The sequence below is a fragment of the Carcharhinus amblyrhynchos genome, chromosome 7, assembly GCF_965287045.1.
Source record: "Carcharhinus amblyrhynchos chromosome 7, sCarAmb.v2.hapA, whole genome shotgun sequence".
Taxonomy (NCBI): Eukaryota; Metazoa; Chordata; class Chondrichthyes; order Carcharhiniformes; family Carcharhinidae; genus Carcharhinus; species Carcharhinus amblyrhynchos.
In genome coordinates, this window is record NC_137330.1 from 6387275 (window position 1) to 6400273 (window position 12999).

Genomic DNA, 12999 nt, shown 5'->3' on the forward strand with positions numbered 1-12999 from the left:
TGGAATTCCCTACCTTAAACCTCTCAACAATTCTTCTCTATTTCACGACATTTCTTAAAGCCCATCTCTTTGACCATGTTATCTCCTTATGTGATTTTGGGTATAATATTCCTTTGTAATACATCTGTGACATTTTATTAAGTTAAAAGTGTTACATAACTGCAAGTTGCTGTTGTCAAAAGGTGTTTGACAAAGTACCATGTAATAGATGTCTTTGTAAAATTAAAAACCATGGAATTAATGTAACAGTGGTAGTATAGATAGAAAATTGGTTAATGGTCAGGAAACAGTAGTGCTGAAAGTTGGTTTTTCAGATTGGCAGGAAGCATACAGTGGTGTTTCTCAGGGGTCAGTATAAGGACCACTGCTATTTTTGCTCAAGATCCAGTGGCCACTTCACCATATAGAAGGGTTTTGGGCATACAGCTGTTATCCATTTTATTGCGCATGGCAGGCCAGTGCAGATATTGTTGGCTTAACAATGAGTGTATGCTGATGGAATTAGCATGCGACAGAACCTCTGGGTTGGTGACTTTGTCCTGCCAGATGTCTAAAATAACCGAGAATGTGAAGATGGAAACTGGTTAGCCTTTTCTCCTGCCTTGTCATTTGCCAGGTATCGCTGTGGTGGAGAAGTGTGCTGAGGATGCTGGCTTGGTAGATTTTCGTTTTGGTGTTCTCAGTTTGATGTTCCAAACATTCTCTCAGTTTGGACATAGCAGCTGCAGTTTTTGGAATGCATGTGTTTATTTCAGCATTGTGTAACAAATTGCAGGTAATTCTGGAGCCTAGATATATGAAGCATTGCATTGTCACTGCTGATGGCCACATTTGCCACATGGATTATGGCTGTTCACCCAAAGTCCTCCTGCATGATGAACTGGCCATTGGGTCTCAACTTCCTGGGGATTCCTGCTGGGTATTTTCCGTTCCAAGGATACCTGCAAACAAGATGTTAAGGTGATGGACATTGACACTGACAGCTGGGAAATAGTCACTGACCTTCGGAGGCTGACTGTTCAGAAGAACATTAGAAAAAGCATGCAGAAATGCTCAGCTGGTCAAGAAGAGGACCTAGAGAAAACAGAGCCAGTGAATTTTGCATCTTCTCAACCCGCTGTCTTCAGTGCAGAAAACACAGCAGAAACTGCAATCCAGAGTGAGCTCCTGAGTCCAACATATCATGGTTAACACAGAATTGACCACTATGGCGCATGTCATCAATCTTACGAGACAGATGGTTTGCGTGGTTGGGACAAGTTAACGGCTTGGGCTTGGGTGGTTGGGAATCATTTCAAAGCTCACTGAATATGTGAAACTCAAACTTAATAAACAGGAAGATAGATGGTAACAGACTGCAGGACATTGACTGGTGAAATGGGCAGATACATGATAAGTGAAATTTAACCTTTAAAAAATATTTAATGGGATGTGGGCATCACTTACTAGGCCCACATTTTTATTGCCCAGCCCTAATTGCCCCAAAGACATCTCGAACTGCTGAAGTCCATCTGTGTCAGTGCACCCTCAAAACTCTTGGGGAGGGAGTTCCAGGATTTTGACCCAGTGGTAACAAAGGAGTGGGGATGGAGTTCCAAGTCAGGATGGTGTGTGACTTGGAGGGGAACCTACAGGTGACAGTGTTCCCATGTTCCTATTACCCTTGTCCTTTTAGATGGTAAAAGATCAGAGATTTGGAAAATGCTATCAAAGGAATCTTCATGAGTTGCTGCATCTTGTAGATGGTACACACTGCTGCTAATTTGCATCAGTGGTTGAGGGAGTTGATGTTGAAGGTGGTGGATAAGGTGCAATAAAGCGAGCTGCTTTGTCCAGGTTGGTGTCAAGCTTCTTTATCCAGGTGGGGTCAAGTTTCTCGAATATTTTTGGAATGGCACTTATCCAGGGAAGGGGTGACCATTCCACCACAATCCTAAGTTGTGCCTTATAGATGGTGGACAGGCTTTGGGGAGTCAGGGTGGGTAATAGGGGCAGGAAATCTCACAATCTTTAAAAAGTAGGTGGATGAGCACATGAAATGCCATAACATTCAAGATTATGGGGCAAATGCTGAAAAGTGTAGATTTAGTATAGTTCTGTTGGTGCATACTCGATGGGCTGAATGGTCTCTTCTGTATGACTCCCTGAGTTCATATTAGAAACATTGAATGTTTTGCTTGCCTGCAATAGATAGCACCATACGTTGACCATTAAAATATTTTTTGTTATTTTACTTGTGTTTAGTTGTTCAGCTTTGTCATCTATTCTGTTCCCCTCTTTACCTTCACCATAGTTATTACTAATGAAATTATTTCTGATGAGTATGAATTTTAAAGTTTGTGATCAGCAGTATATTTAATTCCAAGCAGTGCATGTCACTGTGAACTGTGTTAATTATTGTGGAGAGACTGGAATTGCTTAGATGCAGCCAGATATCCAGGTTTGACACCTGACGTTGGTGCCTTTATGCTTATAGGTTGCGCAAGGGCTGCACTGGAGGCAACATTGACGATTCAGATTGTGGTGGAACATCTTCATCTAGCAGCAACAACCAGACAGGGAACACAACTCAAAGCATCAGCTCCAAGCAAGCGAGGACTTGGAGGCCACACACAGTAGCCTCGTTAACTGCTCACCATGCCAGAGGTATGTCATCAGCCAAGTGACAACACTGGGATTTTGTTGGGCATAACGACTGCTTCTGTTGTTCTCTTTCTCAAAATATCTGCTTCTCCATCCTCCGTCTCCTCTTTTTAGACCTTATAGTCTACATTTTTGATCAAATGTTTGGTCATCGAACCTAATCTATCCTTGTGTGACTTAGCATCACATTTTTGTTTAATTTACTGTGAAGAGCCTTGGCACATTTTAGTACATTTAAAATGCAACTTGTTATTAGCTAGCATACTAGATCTCAATTTGAGTTTTACCACTTACTAGGTTTCAATGTAACAGTTCCGGGCGCCACATTTTAAGGATATGAGGACACCTGAGAGGGTGCAGAGAGGATTTACCAGAATGGTTCCAGGGGTAAGGGATTTTAGCTACAAATTTAGATTAGAAAAACTGGGGTTGTTGACCTTGGAGCAAAGGAGATTAAGCAAAGGATCGATGGTGGTTTACAATATTATGACAGGTCTAGGTAAGGTACATGAAGAAAGGCTGCTCCCATTAGTATAAGGTACTAGGGGACACAGATTTATGGTTTCAGGCAAGAAATGCAGGGGGTCACACAGTGAATGGTAATGACCTGGAACTCGCTGCGTAAGTAGGTGGAAGTGGTATTAATGGAAATTGGAAAGGAAATTAGTTGAGCACCTGTGGGAAATAAACTTGCAAGGCTATGAAGATAAAGCAGGGGAATGGGACTACTGGACTGCTTTACAGGGAGCAGATACAGACTCGATGGGCTGAGTAGCCTTTTGTGCTGTACCGACTCCACCTGTTTTTCTGATTGTAAAGATGCACCACAGCCAGATGTCAGAGTGTAGACTGAGTAATAGATGGAAGAAAGTTAGACAGCAAGTGAAACAATAAACAACTGAATGTTTGAAAGCTGGGAAGAGAGAGTAAGAGGGACATTTCTGGTTAGAGTTAATGAGGGTCAGGGATTTTGCAGAAGAATGGATAAGGGTGAGGGATTGAATGGAGACGGATAAAAGGGGGAGAGATACTAAGAAGAGAGGTTGAGTGGGGCAGATTCTGGGAGAGAGGGGGCAAGGAGGAGGGATTCTGAGGAATTATAAGTGGGAATTGTAAAATTTGAAGGAAAATGACATTGAAATAATAATTCTGAAGGAGCACACAGCAAATTGGAGAACAATTTCTGAGAAATATTTTCTGAGCCAAAATATTTCTGGAGAATCATTTTAAAGATTGACAGTCTTTTGGGAGCTGCTGTCTGTCTGCATTAGTCTCTCTGCATGTGATGGAGTCTGTAGCAGGAGGATAAAGCACTGCATATGTTATGAGGTTTTGAGAAGTATATTGACTGCTGTACATGGCCAGACAGATGATTGAATGAGACAGATAAGGCAGCTACACTTCATAATGTGAAATGCTAAACCACCCAAACCTAATTGTTTAAAGTTCCACTTTTAATGGGAACAATGGCTTTCGAGCAAAGAAAGCTGAGAAGAGCATTGAGCAATGCGTAGTTTACTCGTTTACTTCCTGATTGCACGGACCAACAAACCTTGCCTAAAGCAATTTGAGGCTGTAGACTTGCAGGACATCTAGCAATGCAGGTACTGCTGAAAGTTGCCTTACCTCTTATCTCTTAATCCAATGTGCCATTAATAAATTAGCAGAGGGAAAATTATATGTAGCCTGTATATTTTTAAAGGTCAGTGCACATTGAGTTCCATTGTAGAGTAGCATCGAAAGAGAATAGCTTCTAGTGTCCAGCTACCCATCTCCTACTTGGTGACTGTACCTTCAGCTGCTTTAGCTCTATACCCTGGATTCCCTCCCTAAACCTCTACTCCTTCTACCTTACCACTTTTCAGATGTTCCTTTAAAAAAAAAGTCTTTGACCAAACTTTTGGTTACCTGCTTATCTTGTATGGTTCAGTATCAAATTGTGTCTAGTTTAAATGCAATGAAGGACCATAGGATGCTTTACTCTGATAACCACACGATATAATTGTAAGTTATTGCAGACTCCACCTAAGGGAAAGGCCCAGGACAGTGTAACAGTGGATTGTAGACCAGTTCAGGTTAGGCTCAGACTTCTGTCCTGCTCAATTTCCTTAAAAATGCAGGACTGAATGATAAAAAAAGGGTGCCTGCCCCACATCCACCCCAACCATTTATTTAGACCTAGAAACATTTCAGTGCAATAGAATACCCTGCTAATCTGATCATTTTTTTGTTTGAAATGACTAAAACTGAAATGAATTTAGATTAGGTGACCTGTGACCTCTGGCAGTAAATCCTCAAGTTCCAGTGGTGAGAGAGAACACCACTCCAGCTTTGAATGACTGTCCCTTTGGGGGTTTCTTGCTGGTTTTTTAAAAGATGAAACATTATTCCCATTTTGGAGCTAACAAGTCCCTCTACATCTTCTTCTGCTGCTAGGAGCACATCTCAACCTCAGTATGTATTGAGTTGCCAGAAATCTCTTAGGATAAGGGATTAACCATTCAGGACAGAGCAGAATTTTCTTCATCCAAAGGGATCTGAATCTTTGGAATTCGCTACTTAGGGCTGTAGATTCTTAATCTGTGAGTATATTCGAGACTGTGATCAATAGATTTCGGGCACTTTGCGAATCAAAAGTTAACGAAATACTGGAATTGATGTTAGAGTATTGCCTTGATCTTATGATGTGATGACCTACTCCTATTTCTTATTCTAATTTGACATATTTTAAGATAAAAGCGGATTTGTCACAGTTTTGGCAGTTAAGTAACATTGTGGCAGGTATTCTAGTAATGTTTGTGTCTGGTGTGCCATCATCATTATACTAATTACATTACAAAAACATTAACTGATTCCCAGCTTAGATGACAACGCCGCTTTAATCGACAGTTGTAGTTCAGAGAAACTCAGAATCGTCACTGCACAGAAGGAGGCCTTTTGGCCCATAAAGACTACACCAGCGCTCTAAACAAGGATTATGACTCCCCATACTCCTGCACATTGTTTCTTTTCAAATAACCATCTCAATAGAACTTGCCTCCACCACACTTCCAGAGTATTCTAGACATGAATGGCACGGTGGCACCGTGGTTAACACTGCTGACTCACCGCGCCAGTGTCCTGGGTTCAAATCCCGGCTTGGGTCACTGTCTGTTTGGAGTTTGCATGTGCTCCCCGTGTCTGCATGGGTTTCCTCCGGTTTCCGCCCACAGTCCAAAGCAGTGCGGGTTAAGTGGTTTGGGCATGTTAAATTGCCCTTAGTGTCAGGGGACTAGCAAGGGTAAATGCATGGGATTATGGGAATAGGGCCTAGATGGATTTGTGGTCAGTGAAGATATGATGGGCCGAATGGCCTCCTTCTGAACTGTAGGATCCTATGATTCTATGAACCATTCGCTGTGTGAAAATGTTTTTTTTTTCACATCACATTTGCTTCTTTTGCAAAACACTTTAAATCTGTGCTCTCTCATTCTTGATCCTCTTACAATTGGGAATTCTGTCTATCTACTCTATCCAGACCCTCATGATTTTGAACATCCCTATCTAATCTCCTCTTTGCTTTCTTCTCTCCAATTTCTACAAACTATCTTCATAATTGAACTTTCTCATCCCCAGAACCCTTCTTGTAAATCTCTTCTGCACTCTTTCCAATGTGTTCACATCTTTCCTATGGTATGGTGCCCAGAACTGTACACAATACTCTAAGTAATGTCTAGAGGGTGACTTGCATAAATTCAGCATAAACTCCTTGCTCTTGTATTCTATGCTCCTGTTAATGAAGCCCAGGATACTATATTCTTTATTAACTCTTTATTTTTTTTAATTATTGCTCTCTCCATGCCCAGATCCATCTGTTCCTGCCTTTCAGAACTTAATCCCTTAATTTAGTTACAAAAGTTACAGGGAGATAGTTACTCCTAAAAGTGATGCATTGGTGACTGCTAGAAGGGGTAAGAAGCAGTCAGAGCAGTGATCCCCTGAGGCTGTTCCTCCCCAAAATAAGTACTCTGTTTTGGGTGCTGTTGGGGAGGAAGACTCAACCTGGGTAAGCCATGGAGTGCAGGTCTCAGGAGTAGAGCCTGTCCTTGATGCTCAGGTGGGAAGGGCAAAGAAAAGAACAGGATTAGTAATTGGGGATTCCATAGTTAAGGGGATAGATAGGAGAGTCTGTGGGAACGAGCGAGACTCGCGGTTGGTACGTTGCCTCCCAGGTGCCAGGGTCCATGATATCTCTGACCGAGTGTTCAAGATCCTTAAGGGGGTGGGGAACCAGCCCCAAGTTGTGGTTCATGTGGACACCCATGACGTAGGTAGGAAAAGGAATGGGGATATAAAACAGAAATTCAGAGAGTTAGGGTGGAAGCTTAGGGCTAAACAAACAGAGTGGTTATCTCTGGTTTGTTACCTGTGCCGCAGGCAGCATGGAGAAGAATAGAGAGAGAGAACATTTGAACTCGTGGCTAAAGGGATGGTGCAGGAGGGAAGGGTTCAGATACTTGGACAATTGGGGCTCATTCTGGGGTAGGTGGGACCTCTACAAAAGGGATGGTCTGCACCTGAACCAGAGGGGTACTAATATCTTGAGGAGGAAATTTGCCAATGCTATTCAGGGGGGTTTAAACTAATTCAGAGGGGGGATGGGAACATGAATTGTAGCTCCAATGTACAGGAGGATGAGAATAGGGGGGTCATGGATAAGGTTTCTAGGTCACAGCAGTGTATTGGCAGGCGGGAGGGTGGTTTGAAGTGTGTATACTTTAATGCGAGGAGCATACGCAATAAGGTGGACGAACTTGCAGCCTGGATTGGTGCCTGGGACTTCGATGTTGTGACCATTTCAGAGACCTGGATAGAGCAGGGACAGGAATGGTTGTTGCAGGTTCCAGGGTTCAGATGTTTCAGTCAGAGCAGAGAAGGCGGCAGAAGAGGGGGAGGCGTGGCATTGTTAGTCAAGGACAGTATTACGGTGGCAGAAAGGACGTTTGATGTGGTCCTATCTATTGAGGTAGTATGGGCTGAGATTAGAAACAGGAAAGGAGAGATCACACTGTTGGCAGTTTTTTTATAGGCCTCCAAAAAGTTCCAGAGATGTAGAGGAAAGGATTGCAAAGATGATCCTGGATAGGAGCGAAAGTAACAGGGTAGTTGTTATGGGGGACTTTAACTTTACAAGTATCGATTGGAAAAGCTATAGTTCAAGCACATTAGAGGGGTCAGTTTTTGTCCAATGTGTGCAGGAAGGTTTCATGACTCAGTATATAGATAGGCCAACAAGAGGTGAGGCTACATTGGATTTGGTACTGGGTAATGAACCAGACCAGGTGTTAGACTTGGAGGTAGGTGAGCACTTTGGTGATAGTGACCACAATTCGGTTACGTTTACCTTAGTGATGGAAAGGGATAGGCATATACCGAAGGGCAGAAGTTATAGCTGGGGAAAACATAATTATGAGGCTATTAGGCAAGATTTAGGATACATAGGGTGCAGTAGGAAATTGCAGGGGCTGGGAACATCTGAAATGTGGAGCTTATTCAAGGAGCAGCTACTGCGAGTCCTTGATTAAATAGGTACCTGTCAGGCAGGGAGGAAGTGGTTGAGCGAGGGAACCGTGGTGTACTAAGGAAGTTGAATCTCTGGTAAGAGGAAGAAGGAGGCTTATGTAAAGATGAGATGTGAAGGCTCAGTTAGGGCACTGGAGAGTTATAAATTAGCCAGGAAGGAGCTAAAGAGAGAGTTAAGAAGAGCTAGAAGAGGACATGAGAAGACTTTGGCAGATAGGGTCAAGGAAAATCCTAAAGCTTTCTACAGGTATGTCAAGAATAAAAGATTGGTTAGGGCAAGATTAGGGCCAGTCAGAGACAGTAGTGGAAAGTTGTGCGTGGAGTCTGAAGAGATAGGAGAGGCACCGAATGAGTATTTTTCGTCAGTATTCACGCAGGAAAAAGTCAGTGTAGTCGAGGAGAATATTGTGATACCAGGTAGTAGACTAGACGGGATTGAGGTACATAAGGAGGAGGTGTTGGCAATTCTTGAGAGTATGAAAACAGATAAGTCCCCTGGGCCGGATGAGATTTACCCTAGGATTCTCTGGGAGGCTAGGGAGGAGATTGCAGAGCCTTTGGCTTTGATCTTCATGTCGTTCAGGTATAGTGCCGGAAGACTGGAGGATAGCAAATGTTGTCCCCTTGTTCAAAAAGGGGAGTAGAGACCATCCTGGGAATTATAGACCAGTGAGCCTTACTTCTGTTGTGGGCAAAGTTTTGGAAAGAATTATAAGGGATAGGATTTATAACCATCTAGAGGCAAATAAATTGATTAGGGATAGTCAACACGGTTTTGTGAAGGGTAGGTCGTGCCTCACAAACCTTATTGAGTTTTTTGAAAAGGTGACCAAAGAGGTGGATAAGTGTAAGGCAGTTGACGTGGTGTATATGGATTTTAGCAAAGCGTTTGATAGGGTTTCCCATGGTAGGCTACTGCAGAAAATGCAGATGCATGGGATTGAGGTGATTTAGCAGTTTGGATCAGGAATTGGCTGGCTGATAGAAGACAGAGGGTGGTGGTTGATGGGAAATGTTCAACCTGGAGTTCAGTTACAAGTGGTGTACCTCAAGGATCTGTTTTGGGGCCACTGCTGTTTGTCATTTTTATAAATGACCTAGATGAGGGTGTAGAAGGATGGATTAGTAAATTTGCTGACGACACCAAAATTGGAGGAGTTGTAGACAGTGAGGGTGGATGTTACAGTTTGCAGAGGGACATGGATAAGCTGTAGAGCTGGGCTGAGAGATGGCAAATGGAGTTTAATACGGAAAAGTGTGAGGTGATTCACTTTGGTAAGAGTAACAGGAGTACAGAATATAGGGCTAATGGAAGGACTCTTAGTAGTGTTGACGAGCAGAGAGATCTCGGTGTACATGTGCATAGCTCCCTGAAAGTTGGCACCCAGGTTGTTAAGATGGCATATGGTGTGTTAGCTTTTATTGGTAGAGGGATTGAATTTTGGAGCCGTGAGGTCATGTTACAACTGTACAAAACTCTGGTGCGGCCGCACTTGGAGTATTGCGTACAGTTCTGGTCGCCACATTATAAGAAAGACGTGGAAGCATTGGAAAGGGTGCAGAGGAGGTTTACCAGGATGTTGCCTGGTATGGTGGGAAGGTCTTATGAGGAAAGGCTGAGGGACTTGAGGTTATTTTCATTAGAGAGAAGAAGGTTATGAGGTGACCTGATTGAGGCATACAAGATGATCAAAGGATTGGATAGGGTGGACAGTGAGAGCCTTTTACCTCGGATGGTGATGGTTAACATAAGGGGACATAGCTTTAAATTAAGGGGTGGTAATTATAGGACGGATCTCAGAGGGTTGTAAGGTTGTGGAATGCCCGGCCTGCAGCAGTTGTGGACTCGCCAACTTTAAGGGCGTTCAAATGGTCAGTGGATAGGCATATGGATAACATTGGAATAGTTTAGGTTAGAGGGTCATTAGATTGGTTCCACAGGTCGGCGCAACTTCGAGGGCCGAAGGGCCTGTATTGCACTGTAATGTTCTATGTTCTAATTTATATTGTCACTCCACATTCTTCCTCCCAAAATGCATCAGCTGACACTTTGCCACTTTAAACTTCATTTTCCACCCATCTGCCATTGCACCATTTACAAATCATGTACACTGTCCTCTTCAGGATCCCAATACGGACCCCTACAAACACTACTACAAATCTTCCTCCAACCCTAAAAACATCCATTATCTGTTGCTCTCTGCTAATATTCAGCCAATTTTGTATCTACATTGCCACTGTCCCCTTTATTCCATGAGCTATAACTTTTCTCACCAGTTAATTGTGTGACACTTATCAAATACCTTATGAAAATCCATGTACACCACATCAACAGCATTACCCTTGTGTCAACACTTCTTGTTACCTTCTCAAAAATTTTCAGCAAGTTAGTTAATGTGACTCATAATTCTATCCTAAACAATTGTTTCTGAAAGCTTGCCCACCACTTGTTAAAGTGACTGGCCTGTAATTGTTGGGGCTATCCTTGCAACCTTTTTTCAACAAGGGCATAACATTTGCAATTCTCCAGTCCCTAGGTATTTCCCCTGAATCTAGAGAAGATTATGGCCAGTACCCTTGCAATTTCCATCCACACTTCCTTAAATATGCTGAGATGCATCTCGTCTGGTCCCTGTGCCTTGTCAACTTTAATTGGTGCATTCAACACTTCCTTGTCATCAATTTTGAATCTTCCTCTAATGTGTTTTGTTACCTCCCCTCTGAACCTTCTGTACTGCTCTCAATTGTAATTTCAACCTGACACCTGTCATAAGCATACCTTTTCTTCCTCATCTTAATTTCTATCTCCTTTTTCATCCAAGGAGTTCCAGATTTGTCTGCCCTACCTTTCCCTTTTCAGGGCATATAACTTGGGTAGAATTTTCTCATTATTTGGCAGTCGTGGGCGGGCAGGCAGGTAAAACTGGATGGAAGCCACTGGCCCCAAAATGGCTTCCTCACCTGTATTGTGAGCCACTTAGAAAAAATAAATGACAAGGCACAGTGCCCCAGCAGCAACTTAGGTTTTCAGAAGATTGGGGTGCCGTTTTTACAGGGGACCCTGTTTCAAAAATAAAAGTATAAACCCCCCTCCCCATGCAATCCTCCCTGTCCCCAACCACAGAACTCCTGCCATCCCACCCCCAGACCACAGAACTCTCTCACCCCACTCGACAATATTTTCTACCCATATTGAATTCCCCACAATCCCCCGTGATGGACCGCCTCACTCCCAGACCACAGGGTTCCTGTCCCCCACCATGAAATTACACCCCCCCCACAACCCTCCTGCTATCACCATAGAACCGTCCCATCCCCCAATCATGGAATTCCCCACCCCCACTACGGAGCTCCCCACCGAGGTTACTGCCTGGTTATGATTCTCTTCCTTTCTTTTTGGACTGGCCACATACTCCAGTTAAAAAAATAAATTCCTGAACACAGTCCAGAAACTTTTATCCCTCTTGACTCTTTCGTTTAAAGAATAATCAGTTTATCTCCAGGAAAACAACAATTCCAACCATCCAGTGTGGCAAGAGATTTTAAGGAAGTATGATAGCACTCACAGGAAGCCTCACAGTGGGCGTCCGATTGCAATAGCTACAGTCAAGTGCTCTACCCTGTGAGTACATAGCAACCTCAACTGAATAAAATTTTTGAAAACAAATCCGTACAATTGAATGCAATTCATCAGAATGTTTGGAAGCCATTACAATGTTTGGCTGCATTTGCCAAGTGTGTATCTGAGTAAAGAACTAACAGAAGTGTTTAATGAGGCAGTGATTGATGGACAGACTTAAACACAATATAAATCTCCCTGAGATCAACCGTACAGTTAGATTGCATTTGAAATAATGGTTTCAGTTCTGGGCAGTGCATCAAGCAAACAATCCTAATCACATTTACTTATACTGTTCCCATATGCTTTTGACCTCATCTTCTTTATCCATCCATCCATCCATTATAATCTTGAACGTGGACGTAGTTCATGCCTCAACCACTAACTCCTGAAGCGAATTCCACAGCCTGTCAAATCTGTGTAAAGGTGTTTCTCTTCTCTATTTTTGTATCTATGGCGCCTTATTCATCTACTCAAAACAGTCTGTTCTTCATCATTTGAAATACTTCCATCACATTATCTCATAGTGTACTGTGCTCTAGTGAAAAAGATCCTGGACTGAATTTTCCAACCTCCCAACATGTTTCCCACTGGCAGGAGGCGGCGCATTGTTTGCTAGCAGCGGAATTTGTTGTTGATGCAGGCTCGATGGGCCAAATGGCCACCTCCTAGGAAAAAGGGGCAACATGGTGGCACAGTGGTTAGCACTGCAGCCTCACAGCACAAGGGACTGAGATTCAGTTCCAGCCTCGGGTCATTATCTTCGTGGAGTTTGCACTTCCTCCCCGTGTCTGCATGGGTTTCCTCCACATGCTCTGGTTTTCTCCCAGAGTCATGCGGTTTAGGTTGATTGGCCATGCTAAATTGCCTCTTAGTGTCAGGGGGATTAACAGGGTAAATTAAAGTTACGAGAATAGAGCCTGGGTGGGATTGTGGTCAGTACTGACTTGATGGGCTGATGGTCGCCTTTTTAGCCTTTTTCCTCGGATGGAGAAAGCTAGCACGAGGGGGAATGGCTTTAAATTAAGGGGGGGTAGTTATAGGACTGATGTCAGGGGTAGGTTCTTTACCCAGAGGGTGGTGAGGGATTAGAATGCCCTGCCTGCTGCGGTTGTAAATGCGCCTAGTTTGGGGGCGTTTAAGAGATCTGTGGATAGGTTTATGGACGAAAAGGG

At 43.3% G+C, this 12999-nt stretch overlaps 1 protein-coding gene across 1 annotated transcript in view; it reads left to right on the forward strand.

Moving 5' to 3' along the window:
- LOC145345344 (pecanex-like protein 2) overlaps positions 1 to 12999 on the forward strand; it is a 220115-nt gene that overhangs the window by 179146 nt on the left and 27970 nt on the right. The window contains exon 34 of the mRNA XM_080193158.1: positions 2477 to 2646. Within this exon, the coding sequence (XP_080049284.1) occupies positions 2477 to 2646 (170 nt within the window). The remainder of the gene's footprint in view (positions 1 to 2476; positions 2647 to 12999) is intronic.